Here is a 15,595-nt window from a genome sequence, read left to right on the forward strand (position 1 = left end):
TCTGTTTCTCAATGTTTGGTCCCCTTTGCTTATTTATTTGCCAAATGATCTGTCCCAACTGTTGAGGGGGGGTGGCTGCTTTTAAGATGTCCTCAGGTAAATAGGAAGTCTTTTTTTGTTTCTTTCTTGTTTGTTTCTCTCTTCTTTCTGTTTTCTTTTCTTTTCTGTTTTTCCCCGATATGCGTATTTGCACAGGTATATGACTTTAATGCATGTGATTTCCTTTGGGGTTTTTTCTCTTGTCTGCTTTGTTATGTGTTTTTGCTTTTCCTGATCATGAATAAAAACTGTTAAAAGTAAAAACGCAAAAACAAAAAAGAAACTCAGACCTCAGAAGATGACCTTTTTTATTATCAAACTGTCCAAAGCATTTACACTGAGTATGTGCAAACAGTCATGTGACAGCCTCACCCCAGCTGTAAGCTAACAGGTTGGCTATTGAAGATCAGCTGATTGATCATTCATTCACTTATCTGAACTCCTGTCAGGTTTATAATTACATCGTCACTGCAGAGAGTGATTTGAATGACTGTGGTGGTCTTATGATGAGTGTCACTGTGCTTTCAGGATCCTTTGGTCTTTCTGATCATCGCCTCCAGTAGCTTCCACTGATCGGGAGTCACCTGAGACACAAAGAGTTGAACAAATGTTAATACAGTAAATAGGTGGAGCCACTGAATATTCAGGTGTGAAATTGGCAGAGGGACACAATGCGACACTCACACTGCGCAGTTCATTAAACTCTCCTGCGAGTGACACATACTCTCCTCCATCAAACCGAATCACCTGAAAACAAACATGCAGTTCCTGTTACATTCAGCAGGAAGTTCAATCTGACCAATTAGTGGCGCCTCGCAAATACACCTCATGAACCATCCAACCCTACAACTGTTTGACCTTTGACCCCAGGTCATTTTAAACTCACAGCTCCAGACATCCAGGAGGCATAGTTGCTGCTCACATAAGCCGCCAGGTTTGCGATCTCAGCTGGTGTGCCGAGTCGGCCCGTTGGGATGCGGTCGATCATCTTCTCGAAGGCTCCAGTTGGGTCCAAACGGCTGAAGGCCCCCTGAAACCCCCCAAACAAGCCAAAAAACCTAAACAACAACAACAAACTGAAGATAACAAACACCAGCCGCTACAGTCACGTGGGTGGCACCTTTGTTCTGATTGGTCCAGGCTGGATGATGTTGAATCTGTGGCCATAGCGCCCCCATTCTGCTGCCAGAGACCTGAGACACAGCCACAACACTAATAATGCTAACCACAGGTGATGCTGTGAGACGTTCAAGGTCATCTAACCTTACAGAGTGACCTCCGAAATCAAAATGGAATTTAACCTACTTGTAGAGCGCCTCAACTCCGGCCTTTGCTGAAGCACTCGGGACCACAAAACCAGAACCAGACTCAGCATATATGGTGGTGATGGCAAGGAAGGATGCTCCTAAACAAACAACAATAAAAACCAGACCGCAACATACCTGATACACATGATCAGAGCGAGACAGTGAAAGACATCTGAACAGATTCTCGGAGAGAAGTCTCGAATGCCAAAAAAGGTGGCACTCTATGCCTAAAGAGCCAATCAACAGCTGGACAGCAAAAGGTTTCTCTACCTTTCTGGTTCTGGATCAGCCTCTTTCCGAGCTCCAAGGTGACAAACGCTGTCCCGTTCAGGACGATGTCGGTGATGGTCTTCCAGGCGTTTGGCGACAGACGTTCTGACGGACAGACAAAGTTTCCTGCAGCATTGTTGATTATTACCTGCACCAATCAGGATGGAAGGTTTGGGGTACGGGTCAGCCAATGAGGGGCCTCAGAGATCCAGAAAGAGGTGAGTGTTTGGTGTGTGTGTGCTTACATCAGGAAGTCCAGTCAGAGCCTCAATCTGATCAACACATTGAGAGACGGCCTGAGGATCGCTGACATCACACTGCACCGCATGCACCTGAGGACAAAGAGACAACTCGTTTGGACCAGGACAGATTACACAGAGTCTGTACTGGATCCAGATTCTGGTTCTGACCTTGTTTCCAGTTTGGCTGCTGATCTCCTCAGCTGTCCGCTGCAGGACGTCCAGCTTCCTGAAGCACAAACCAAGATGGAATCAGGGTTCAGACAGTGCTCGCGGCTGGTTTTGAGTTCTGGTGGCTGCTTGGTTTAAAGAGGAGATGGAGGAAGATCCGAATGTTGCTCTGATGAAAAAGGCACCGACTCATCTATAAAGTCAGGTTACTGAAGAGGAGAACTCAGAGGCTCTCTAGAGTTCTGGTCTAATGTATGAAAACAGGTTTTCCCTGCTATCAAAAATAACTGAGGTAAACCTCAGTGTGACGATTCTTAATAATGAGAGAGGAGAGGTTAAAGTTAACGGTGCGGTTTTAATGGGCCTCTCTTCACCTTCACCAGCTGGTTCTGTAGGATCTCTGCAAACATCGTGATGAAATCGACAGTTCCTGCGCTGACGATCAGATTTAAAACAGATTATGGTCATGTGACCTCTAACCTGCTGGCAATGATGCACTGCGCTCCCAGCTGCGACAGGGTGGCAGTCATGGCGCGCCCCAGCCCTGTCCCTCCTCCTGTGATTAAGGCCATACGGTTATTGAAGCTTCCCGAGGGCAGCATGGCGTCTTCAAGGGGCGGAAAAAAGTTGGCCTGCGACCCGGAGCGGAGACCTGTTGACCCGTGGAGCCTCGACTGGAGCTGCAAACACATACGATTAATCACTTCATCAATCCGGTAAAAGTAGTGATTGATTACATTGAGCATCAGTTAGCCTCTTTATTGATAGACTCTTCCAATTTGAACTCTCAAAATGTACCTGACAGGTGAGTCCTTCTAGTAAATAAGTGTGTAACTGAGTCGGGGCTTATTGATCTCATTAATCTCCTGACAGGAAGTTCATCTAACCACCACCAATCGCATGCTTATTTACTCTGATGAAACTGATCAGTCTCATTGCTCTACGGAGTATCAGGGCCACGTTAAGAAAAACCTGTTAATAATCGTTTGGAGAATAAAGTGAAAATGTGCAGGTTACAGTAGTTGTGCGGCTGTTTCATATTGTGAAACCTGCTGTAAATCAATCTGAGGCGGACTAACTGTTATTTAAAATCCTCTGCAGGTTAGAGCAGGATAAACAGGTTAGTTTGCTGCACTGCGATGGTTTAAAGTAAAGAACACAGTTACATCAAGTGTAGCAGAGATTCATATGAATTTTAGCTGATGATGGTTGTATAGTGCAGGGGTCGGCAACCTTTCTGATGATGAGTGCCATCTAAAATTTCCTCAGAAGTCAATGTGCCATATGACTGCATTAGCAATAAATGTAATAACGCTTTATATGAACAGTTACACACTATATAGAACCACTTTATAGAATTATATTTGTTCGCAGATGTTGGCAGCTATCAGCGAATAGTTATCAGCTATTTTGAAACAAAAAAAGGATCAAAGGTTTTTATCCATAACATCAAATGAACTGTACAACAGAAAATCCAAATGCTATTTATGGTCTCCTCACAACAATGATAAGAAAAATAAACTGGGCCAATATGGCATGTTTGTTAATACAGAGTAGACTTGTAGTCAAGACCACCTAAACTGAGACAAAGACAAGACCAAGACAAAAAAAAAGTCTTTAAACTGCAGCCAGATGCTGCTTCGTTTACGGGTGTCGGGCATATTTATGTGTTTTTGCACTCGCATAGCCCTCCTCACCGCTGTCTACTGTCTCACTCATTTACTGAGAGGACAGACGCACGCTCCACTTGACTGTCGCATCTCTCACCCTCTCTGTATATTATCTTAGATCCTCGCATGTGACTGGCCACAATATGGAGGGATTGGAGCAAGGGGTGGGCGATATAAACAATATACGATAGAAACGATATAAATTTGGCCAACGATAGAGATTTTGACTATATCGCTCTATCGTGATAGCGCATGTTGATGATGTCATCAAGCTGCGCCTGTTTTGGTCGAAAGCATCGCAACGGCTGCAACCATTATCATCTGGAAATTATGGCGGGCGACAGTCATAGCAAAGAGATGAAGCACTTTTGAAATATGGGGAAAGCCAAAAACTGCACTTCCTCCACTTCCGTAACATCGATTCATTAATGTTGAATTCTCTCGCAGCTGCTCTGTTCCCATGTTGTTGCAGTATATTAATAACTAACCTCGCATTGTGGATGAATAATCTCAGTTGTTCTCCTGACTGAAGTTTGGCCCGTGTATAGCATCCTGCTATGCGACTGCATTTGTCCCTGACCACCAGAATCCCTCACGTTAACTTTTATCGAGTGGGAAAAAAGTTGGCTTCATCCTCCAGCTTCACTGTGCTAATGTTATGCTAACATAGCTGTGTCGCTAGCAATCACGTAGCACAACATTATATAGCAGGTAGTCCAACTTCAGTAACCCTGCAAACGCCACTGCTGTTTAGTTTTCTGTCTTTATGTTAGAAGTGACAGCAGAGCTGTACGTTTGAATTAGTTTCAAAAATCTCAGTCAGAACATGGTATGAAATGTTTAGGTGGAAGCTAGCGAGCTAACTTCCTGTTAACTTCTAACTCTGTGAAATTTAATGAATTCTGTTTTCATGGATGCCTGGATGTAAAACTTAATTGTTACACCTGGTAAAGCAGCAACGCTGATGATTTAATTAAAGATGAAAGAATTTAGACCGTTTTTAACTCTGTGTCTTTGACTTTGGGACCTGAAGGCGACGGAGTTTTGGACGCAGATTACTCCGCGAAGCTCCTCACTACGGCAGCTGTAATGCTCTGACGATCCATCAAGCAGTGCTGCTTACCAAAGTTACACTAAAACATTTTTAACAGATTTCTGCAGCCAAAATCGGTTCGAGGTCAGTAAGCACAACCAGAATTCATACATAAGGTACACTCTCGATTTTTGAGACTGGGGGGGGGGGGGGTTAGAAATGACTGAAAGATTTATTAGGCTGTGTTTTGTTCTAAAAAGAATGACTTCACATAGGAAAAAAATATATATCACATATGAAGGGCACCTTAAACTAGTTTTTTAATTAAGCAGCAAGACAGTCTTTTAGTGCGCATGCGCCAACCAGCGTGCAGCCTGTTACAGTCGCTCCTGCTTTTTCTCTTAGTTTAGCTCTGTTTTCTTACGTATTCTTTTTTTCTGACTTGTATTTTCATCCGTTTATTATCTTTTACTCAATCATGTGGATTGAGAGAGTTTTTGTTCTTCTGGTGGCCGTGGAACTGTTACTTTTATCATGGAACGGGACCGCGGCACATCTCCTACACGCACGGACTGTTTACTCCAGAGATCAGCTGATCGCCCTGATGCCGGCCGGCTCGCTGGCCAGGCCCGCAGAAGTACCAGCTGAAATTTGGAGGAAAACACATCGGGGATGCAGAGGTCAAGGACAGAAGAGAAGAAAGAGACGGTGAGACAGCAGAGGCTCGAAGCGAGGAGGAGGTATAAACCGTGTCTGCCGTCTATCGTGATGGGAAATGTGCGATCGTTATCGAATAAAATCGACGAGCTCTCAGCACTGGTACGGAGTCAGAGGGAATACCGAGAGTGTAGCCTGATGTGTTTCACCGAATCATGGCTGCACCAGGACATTCCCGATGAGAATGCTTCCGTGGAAGGCTTCCACACTGTTCGGGCGGACAGGGACAGCATCGCTAGCGGTAAGCGTAAAGGAGGTGGGCTTGCTGTTTTAGTTAACAACCGGTGGTGTAACCCTGCCAACATAACAATCAAAGAAAGGATTTGTTGCCCGGACACTGAACTGTGTGCTGTTGGACTCAGGCCGTATTATTTACCCAGGGAATTCTCTCACGTCATCTTGGTGGCTGTCTATGTTCCCCCCTCTGCTAACCCCACAGCTGCATGTGACACTATCCACTCTGCCATAGCTCGGTTACAGACTCAGCACCCGAGTGCCTTTATTGTGATCTCGGGTGACTTCAACCATGTATCACTGGACAATACACCAACATTCAAACAATATGTGGACTGTCCCACCAGGGGAGAGAAAATTTTAGACCTACTGTATGCTAACGTCAAGGATGCATACAGCTCCTCCTCCCTCCCCCCACTTGGTAGGTCAGATCATAACCTGATTCACCTCACCCCCCGCTATGTGCCAATTTTGAGGCGGGAACCTGTGACCACCAGGACTGTTAGGAGGTGGTCAGAGGAGGCCTTAGCAGAACTACAGGGCTGTTTCGAGGTGACCGACTGGGAAACACCCTGTGAGCCTCACGCCGAGGACATCAATGGGCTTACTGAGTGTATCACAGACTACATAACTTTCTGCACCGACTCCATTGTTCCAGCTCAGACTGTTCATTGTTACCCAAATAACAAGCCGTGGGTGACTAAGGACATCAAAGCCCTCCTCAACAACAAGAAGAGGGCTTTCAGAGGGGGCAACAAAGAGGAGGTGAGGAAGGTCCAGGTGTTACTAAAGGACAAGATCAGAAAGGCTAAGGACAATTACAGGAGGAAGCTGGAGTGGAAACTCCAGCTTCCTCCTGGTGGTTGGATGCATCAGCAGGGATGATGAGACAGAGTACCGGGCTGTGGTCGACTCCTTTGTCACGTGGTGTGAGCAGAATCATCTGCAGCTCAACGTGGCAAAGACCAAGGAACTGATCGTGGACTTCAGGAAGACCAGGAAACACTTGACCCCTGTTTCAATCCAGGGGTTCAGTGTTGACATTGTGGAGGACTATAAATACCTTGGAGTACACATTGACAATAAACTGGACTGGGCTAAAAACACCACAGCACTTTACAGGAAGGGCCAGAGTCGTCTCTATTTTTTGAGGCGACTGAGGTCCTTCAACATCTGCCAGAAAATGCTGAGGATTTTCTATGAGTCTGTTGTGGCCAGTGCGATCCTCTATGCTGTTGCATGCTGGGGGAGCAGGCTGAGGGCAGCAGATGCCAACAGACTGGATAAACTGATCCGTAAGGCCAGTAATGTTGTGGGGATGGAGCTGGACTCCCTCAAGGTGGTGTCGGAGAGGCGGATGCTGTCCAAGATAAAGACAATGTTGGATAACACCTCCCACCCACTCCATGACATGCTGGTCAGTCACAGGAGCTCGTTCAGTGAGAGACTGAGATTACTGTACAACGCATCCACCTAACACACTGGTTACTGCAACAGCTACACCCTTCTTGCACATGTTCTTTTTCAGCTATTTATTAATAAGTGACTTTTATGTATATATATATATGCCTGTATATATTGTGCTATTCTTAGTTAGTGTGTTGTCTGTCTTTGTTAATGTTTGTTTATAATGGAGCACTGTAACGAAAAATAATTTCCCCCAGGGATCAATAAAGTATTTTGATACTGATTGATTGAGAACACAGTCAGGGCTGTATCAAGACACGAGGACTAAACCCCAATTCAACCAGACCCAGAACTGATCTGGAATTAAAACAGGACTACAACAGTTCAAAATCAGGACTACTTAGGACTTAACCAAAACAGAACCAGAATCAAAACTAGACAATAGTAGCACTAAAAATCATCATAGACCTGCACTACACTTATTGTTTAATTATACCAAAGTCCACTATTTAGATTCAGAAACGTTTATATAATTATTTAGCCTTGTTGAGCAAACAAGCCTGCAAAACTTAATAAATATGAATTCGAAAAGAAACAAATGGCATCTAAAAAGGAAACACTAAGTACTGGATACATGTTCTGATGAGTTTTGGCAAACAACCATTTGACTAAATGGCCTGCATTTGTATAGCGCTTTCCTCAGTCCCTAAGGACCCCAAAGCGCTTTACACTACATTCAGTCATCGGGCTAGCGATTTTGCGAGCCCTGCAGGCTCTGTGTTTTGCCTTATATGCATCCACAGGTGTGCCACCAATTTACTCACATGGACTCTACTAACCTATCAGAAGCTTCTTCACTCACCCCGGTTCTATCAGCCGTCAGGGCTGGGGAGCAGGGGGGAGGTGCTGGCCGTCAGATTGGGGTCTGGGATGCGGGGCCTCCCTGCTACTGCAGATAAGGAGGTGGTCCGCTTGCCTCCACCCCAGAGAGAAGGGTTACATCTCCTGGGTCTAGGTGCGGCTTGCCCCTCTGGGGGCGGGGGTACCTGGACCTGGGATATAGAGTATGTTTGGGGAGTGCGACTGTTTGTGCAGTGTCTATTTGTGTCTGTCTACACGTTGGGTGAGTGCCGAGTATTTGGTTGTGTATATGGGGGTGGGAATGCACGTTTTATGTCTGCGTGTGCCTGTTCGTCTGTGTCTATATGTCAGCTTGGGTCTTAGACTTCACCTCTCTGGGAACATCTCAAGCTCTCCGAGGTACGGAGGCCTATCTCCGCTCACCACACTCCCTGCCAGTTGCTGATGCCCTTAGACGTTGGTGTGTTGGTGGTTCTTGGTGTCTGGGGCTGGGGGCTCATGTATGTACCGGCTCACTCCTGGTGGCCGATTGGCGGGGCCTGGCGCCTGTGGCCCGGCTGGGCCCCTTCCGGGGGGTGGGGTACAGCCTGAGGCCTGGTCCTCTCTGGCACAGCTGGCTGCCGGCAGAGCCCGCGGGCACGCCACTGCAACCCCCTCTGGCCTCTGCTCCGTAGCTGCTGGGTGACCTCTCCTTTGGGGCTATACTCAGCTCTTCCCAGGAGGGTGGCACGGTTCCCCCCCTTTGGTGGTCCTCCTCGGGTCCTCGTACTCTGGGGCCTCTGGATGTCTGGGGCCTGGAGCTCCTCCATACCTGCTTCATGCCCTGGGGGACGGGGCTATGGCTCCCCACACTTCCTAGCAGATCGTTACATGGAGAAACCTTTGGAATACAAGCATGCTGATCCACACAGGTGTACACCTGGGTGTTCACAGACGCGGACTACAGCTTTCTTGGCTGCTGCCTCAAAGCACATTGTGCGCTGTTTATCTTGCGTGCTGCACAATATCGTTTAATGTTTAGTATCTACTGATATCTACTGCTAGCTAGTTTATTGTGATGGTGCTGTTTTTTTATTATGTTGCTCTTTGTTGTTTGCTTTCTCTTCTGTTTTTTTTCCTCCATACAGGTGATCCAGGCATTTTTTTTCTTTCTTCCCCCCCTTCTCACCGTCTCTTCTCCCCTTTGGTTTTCTTTCTCTCCCTCTCTTTCTTTCATTCTTTCTCCCTGTCCTATCCCCCAGTCATGTCTGTCCCGTTTGTAGCAACCAAAAATAAAATAAATTCATAATTATAATAAAGGTCAATCAAATGGACCAATATGGCAAGGCCATGATGATCCACTTGGTAAAATAAATCCGCTTGGCATCTTTCTTGGCCTTAAGACAACAATTCTGATGGCTAAAGATCCAAACGGGACACACAAAAAAAACAAACAAAAAAAAACAAAAAAAAAACAACAACTGCCAGCTAGCAACGTCCCTCTCACCGGTAGGTTAAGTTATTTTTAGCCAATTACAAGTTGAACCTGGTAGTTGGGGTTGTTAGCTAAGATACCATCATTAAGAAGCGGCACAACTAATGCATTTTCATTTCATTTTTTTTTTTTTTTTTAAATTTTATTTGTTTCACACATGGTTCAGCAGTATTTGATTTCCTTCACACAAGTCCTCATTCATATTAATATAGCACCGCACCCATAGGTGAAAAGGAGCAGGAAGAGGAATAAATTGTTATAAGCACCTGCCCCCTATCTGAACTCCAATCAATCTTACAAGTGGGCGCACTCTAACATTTATCTATATTTAACAATGCAAAACAAAACAACAAATGAATATAATCAACAATATACAATTCTACTAATATAAAATACTACAAAAATACTACTCTTGCACCGGTTTTCAGCCAACAGGTCCTTAGACAGGCAGCCAAAATCATCAATGACCCCTCTCACATTCTTCACCCCGCATTTCAGTGGCTCCCCTCCGGGCGGTGCCTCCGCTGCATTTCCTGCAGGACTAACTCCAGCTGATAAGACCATTCCCCACACCAGAAACATAAACTCTTCTTATACTACCGACAATTCATTCACTTATAGTCACTTACAGTTATTTACTGACCTTTCAGTCACTTTAATTTTAAAACTGTAAAATTGTGTATATACTGTATATTCTGTGTATTTATTATCTCACTCTTATTACCTGTTTATGCCCTGTCCTTATCTTCAACGTCATGCTGCTCTGTTGTATGTTAATTGCCCCCTTGGGGATAAATAAAGTCTCTCTGATTCTGATTCTACTTGATGGCACAGAAGAACTGTTCCTTCCACATTTAGCCCAGTTATCGTTTTAAGCGTGTAACACATTTTAAAACGGTGTATATTTGTACAACTCTTAAGATTATCATGAAGAGAATTCCATGTTCTTATACCGCTAACCGTCAGACACATTTGCCTTTGTGAGGTCCTAGCAAACTGATGCCTCAAATAAAATTTCCTTCTACAATCCCCACTTCCTGAACACAATACAAATAAACTTTGTAACTTCAGAGGTAATGTATTATTTTTTGCCTTGAACATGATTAATAATGTTTGTAATTTCACTAAATCTTATAATTTCAACAAATTCGATTTTATAAACAGATTATTTGTATGTTCTCTATATTTAACATTATGAACCATTCGTACCACTTTCTTCTGTAACAAGTATACAGGTTTTATATTACTCGCATATGTATTCCCCCGCACTTCAGCACAGTACCTGAGATAGGGGGAAATTAGTGAGAAATATAAAATACTAGGGCTGAACGATATATCGCATTTGCGATAATATCGCGACATGATCAAGTGCAATTTTCTAACCGCAAAGGCTGCGATTATACTATGGTCGTGTCCAAATTCATGGGCTGCATCCTCCTGAGGCCGCATTTGTAGACCGATTACGTCACAGCGACGCGCCGAAGGCTGTCCAAATTCGTAGACTCCTCCGAATGTAGCCGACAAATGCGTCCTCCTTTTCCCCGAATTTGAAGGATGGGTCGGGTGTGTCCTTCGTGGCCCACCATATCCCAGAATTCATAGCGCGGCCCAGCCAAACTCCAGTTTCCAACAATGGCGGCCGCTACTAAGTTTTAAAATTACTCTTATTAATCTTTCTGGGTCACAAAATAAACTTTTAACATATTTTCAGGCGAGAAACTAGTTGTGTAAACATCAAATATCTGCTCGGTTTATCAAGATATCGCATATTTGCAAAAGTGCTTCGACGTTTTCGGAGGCGTCTGTTACCCACCAGCTCGACAGCTAGCCGGGAGCTCGAGGGTTACTGATGCGGCCGAGAACGGCACAACTCCCGGCACATCATGTTCAGATCACCGCGGAGTTTCGCTGCTCGGGTTAAACGTAATATAAATAAGTCACTTAGACAACCTAAAAATGTTATTGTTGGGCTTTTTTCAGTGTTTTGTTTGTTCGTGAGTAAATCGGTTTGGCTGAGATTAAAGTTATTAGATTAGATAAAATAAAACTTTATTAATCCCCCGGGTGGGTTCCTCCTTGGTTTTCACACAGCTGACTAAACGTCAAACAGAAAACTTATTAAACAGAAGTATGAGACAGTCGAGAATTTACGCCAGTGTCTGGTTATATTTTAGATAGCAAGAAGCAGACGGCCGAGTTTATTAAACTCCACCGAGACAGCGGTGACGCTAATCAGAAGGCTAGACCGTCCAATTTCACGGCCGTTTACATCCGGCCTACCCGACCGTCTGAGGACCAGTGCGGCCTCTTCAGCTTTGCCTCTGCCACTTGAAGATGTCGTGGAGGCAGAGTTGAATAGTTACCTGTTGACCCCTGTCATTGACGGAGAGGATGATCCCTTAGCCTGGTGGAAGGTGCACAACATTCACTTTCCACGACTGTGCAAGATGGCCCGCAAATATCTGTGTGTGCCAGCCACAAGTGCCCCCTCAGAGCGTCTGTTCAGCACTGGAGGGAATATAGTGACCTGCACTCGCTCATCCTTAAAGCCAGCAAAAGTAGATATGCTGGTCTTCCTAGCAAAAAACCTGTGAGCTAGGATGATTATGGCTAGCTGAGCCATACTCATTGTGCACTTTAGTTTGTGCTGTGTTGCTGTTACTTACTGCAGATAATCAAGATGTTCAGCCAGTTTTAATTTAAAGGCGTGTTTGTGTGTGTGTTTATACAATTGCTATTATGTTTGCACTTTATGTGTAATGTTACTGACTGCAGAGATCAGTAAGATGTGTGTATTTTTTATTTATTAGTTTTATTTATTTAATATTATTTTTTAATTTAATGACTGTCTAGTACCGGTAGTTCACAGATGTCGAAAAACTGAGTGTGGTAAAGCCACTGATTTTGTTTATGTATATTTCTGCAATCTGCACATTGTACTGACTTTCATTTTAATGTTTACACCAGGGTTCCTTGTCAGCACTTTATGCTCAGATGTTTGTAAGCTAAAAATAAACTATTGTGTATGTTCAAATATACTGTTGTGATTGAAGAAGTTAAATAAAAATGTCAGTCATCAATTCATGCATCACCTCATGTCATCATAACAGAGGTCTGTCTTCCAGGAAAGAACAGTTTAAAATTAATGTAATATAGTATTGGCCATACTATATGATGTATTGCTTGTCTTTGTTTAATAATACAGAAGACAAAGACCTTAAAAAATAATCGCATATCGCATCGCAATCGCAATATTGGGGCAAAAAAAATCGCAATTAGATTATTTTCCATAATCGTTCAGCCCTATAAAATACACATTGCCTTATAATCTAATATCCTGACATATACAGTGTACTGTCAGTGCAGAGGATGAAATCAGCCAGGACAGCTCAGGAAACATCTGCTCACATCTGGCTGAATTCATGGGAACTTCTAATCAACCACTCAGCTGCCTGTGCGCTGAGGCACGCGCCTCAGGTGGACATGCGATAGCTGGGTGAGAGGTCAACACCCTAAAAAACGTATTTACTCTATCATCGCTCAAACAGTCCGCTTTCTGACGTCACAGACGCCCGAGTGAGGGCATCAACAAAATGCTGCATAATTAAAGTTTCCCTCACGCGCACAGCGGAGCTCCTTACGACTGCCGCGAGCCTCCCTGTTCTCCCCACGACACGCGCCGCCATCTTCGTCGGCTCACGAAGGCGTCATAATGGGTCGTACTAAGTAAAGCAGGAGCGGCAGGAACGTCAAAACGGAAAAGCTCCCAGTCCGGTTAATGCTCGGGAATCACTCGGGACTGACCTGGATAAGAATTTGTCCATTTCTGAGTTAAAGGTTGTATTAGATTTGGTTCTTGATGACGACGACGACTATTATTGATCGCCTGGTTTTGTTTTGTTTTAAAATAATAAAGTTTCTAGTTTTAAGCTAAAATCACCTCTAATCTGTTTTTTAAATTTCAATTTTCAAAGTTTGTTTTTTTAGCCTCGCTCTTTCTTTCTTTACGTTAGCAGTGACGACGCCCCCTCCTTCTTGCACAGTGGTTCAGTCCACATTTGACGACGATCATGTGTTACCGTAATATCGCTATTGCGTTACACAAACCGAGCTCCGTTTTGTCCACAAACAGCTTGACGCGTCGCAGATCGATGGCCAGTCGGTTTGGTATTGATAATTGATCTGATGAAGCTTCGGTGACTGATGACCTGCGCTCGCGGAGGACTTTGGTTTTGTTCCTTCCCGTCTACTGGGCCAGTTACGGCTCCGGTCCGTCATGGTCCGACCGGAAATCTGAACTGATAAACAGAAGCTGATCGATGCGCGCGGAGCTGAATGAGAGGATTGATCAGCAATGGAGGACCGGGTCTCCGAGCCCAGCCTGGTTCTGGTCTTCAGCGGGAAGAGGAAGTCCGGAAAAGATTACGTGACGGAGCTGATCCAGCAGAGGTAAACACACCTGGAATATTTCGTAATTTATGGAAAATTCAGCAACAAGAGACATTTGAATTTTCACAGCAGATTTCGGACCCAGTTTCAGCTCCACTACAGCTAAAACAGAAACCAGAGAAGAACAAACTGCACTTTTTGTATAAGATAACCCACCGCCACCACCATCATCATCATCATTATTATATCACGATCCAGTTTTTAAATCCGCCTTTCTTAATGTTAACCTTGTATTTGTAAATATTTGTTATTTGTGTTTCCGAGTGTTTGTTGTTTAAAACACAAACACCTGGAACACTTGAACACCTGTCCATGTTTACCTCACTGCGCTGACCGTGCAGGTTGGGCCCTGACGTCTGCTGCATCCTGCGCCTGTCTGGACCCCTAAAGGAGCAGTATGCTCAGGTGAGTCTCACCTGCTCCAGATGCACCTTCACACAAATCTCTGCACTTTACCTGGAGGTCATGAGTTTAGATCCCTGGCCAACTGGTTCTCCTGGATTAAGGTGGGTGACCGTCCAGGTCTCGGAGCTCCTTCAGGTTTGCTCAGGCTGATGACGATGGAGGATGTGCGAGTAGGGCAGCAGGTTTGATCTCCAGAAGGTTCCTGGGAACCACCTCATGGACCACATCCTCCAGCAGCAGTTTATATTCATACTCAGACATGTGTGAGGTGTCCAGGTGAACCAGCCCATTCGGGGGTCACACCTCATCATACCTGCCAGTTTGCTACTGTACCTGAAGCTGATAAACCACAGCCAGACACTATACCAAGAAGGCTGCTTCTGGTTCTGCAGGAACACGGTCTGGACCTGGACCAGTTGATGGGTCCTGGACCTTATAAGGAGCAGTATCGAGCTGACATGATTCACTGGGGAGAATCTCGCCGCCGCCAGGACCCCGGCTTCTTCTGTCGCCTGGCGAGCAGAGGAGCCTGCCAACCAGTGTGGGTAGGTGAGCGTGGATCATGTTGCTGTGATGTCATCCTTCAGACAGCTGAGCTGTGCTCTGTGATTGGTCAGTTGGTGAGCGACGCGCGGCGGCTCTCAGACCTGCAGTGGTTCCAGGCAGAGTTTCCTCAACAGACTCAAAGTGTCAGAGTTCAAAGTTCCGAGAAGACCAGGTCACAGAGGGGGTGGAGCTTCACTGCAGGTGAGATTGAATCCTCCTACTAACCGTTTGTTTCTCTCACCTTTTTCCGTCTCACCTGTCTGCCCATCTCGGTCTCTCAGGTGTCGACGATGCAGAGTCGGAGTGCGGTCTGGACAACGGAGTTGAATTTGATTGGATTGTAATTAATGAAGCCGACGCCCCCTCGTTGGACGAGCAGCTGCGTCCAATCTTGCAGCTCACTGAGGAAGCAGCTTCAACATCATCAGTAAATCAAAGCTGATCATCAGTGACTGATCAGGTGGTCCCGCCCACAGAACTAACACGTTGACCTAACCTGCAGCTCAGGTGTTTCAGAGCAGCTGCTGCAGGTGGTCTGGCATGTTTTTAAAGAAGGGAGGACGGCATGCTTTCAGCAGAATGAACTACAAAACTATTGTTCAGCTGATCAATAAAGTTTTATTTAACACCTGTTCAGGCCCTGTGTTGTTGTGTTTAGAAGTTTGTGGTCCCCCTCAGCTGTTGCTGGTGTACGAGCACCCTCTGCTGGTCTGAGCAGGTTAAATCAATGATTTCAATGAGAAAGATGACAGCCGAGGCTTCGTTCCAAACTC

General features: G+C 45.2%; 2 protein-coding genes across 3 annotated transcripts; one reads left to right on the forward strand and one right to left on the reverse strand.

The window, feature by feature from the left end:
- Positions 1-330: 330 nt before the first annotated feature.
- decr1 (2,4-dienoyl CoA reductase 1, mitochondrial) lies at positions 331-13,161 on the reverse strand. The gene is made up of 10 exons (XM_085292988.1): positions 13,043-13,161; positions 2,507-2,706; positions 2,027-2,084; positions 1,862-1,948; positions 1,617-1,764; positions 1,345-1,444; positions 1,160-1,232; positions 926-1,069; positions 724-786; positions 331-623 (listed from the first exon to the last, which is right to left on the reverse strand). Exons 1-10 carry the CDS (start codon positions 13,106-13,108, stop codon positions 564-566), a joined length of 999 nt encoding a protein of 332 aa, XP_085149114.1. The 5' UTR covers positions 13,109-13,161; the 3' UTR covers positions 331-563.
- Positions 13,162-13,489: 328 nt separating this feature from the next.
- On the forward strand, positions 13,490-15,453 carry pmvk (phosphomevalonate kinase). Of its 2 annotated transcripts, XM_085292995.1 has the most exons (5): positions 13,507-13,871; positions 14,213-14,276; positions 14,669-14,821; positions 14,894-15,023; positions 15,104-15,453. In XM_085292995.1, exons 1-5 carry the CDS (start codon positions 13,777-13,779, stop codon positions 15,262-15,264), a joined length of 603 nt encoding a protein of 200 aa, XP_085149121.1. In that variant the 5' UTR covers positions 13,507-13,776; the 3' UTR covers positions 15,265-15,453. The 2 variants fall into 2 exon arrangements, with proteins under 2 accessions (XP_085149120.1, XP_085149121.1); XM_085292994.1 differs by having other exon boundaries at positions 13,490-13,871; positions 14,669-15,023.
- Positions 15,454-15,595: the final 142 nt, after the last annotated feature.

The sequence above is a fragment of the Mchenga conophoros genome, linkage group LG11, assembly GCF_057382185.1.
Source record: "Mchenga conophoros isolate Kocher_MC1m ecotype Shallow Benthic linkage group LG11, M_conophoros_male_GT1.1, whole genome shotgun sequence".
Taxonomy (NCBI): domain Eukaryota; kingdom Metazoa; phylum Chordata; class Actinopteri; order Cichliformes; family Cichlidae; genus Mchenga; species Mchenga conophoros.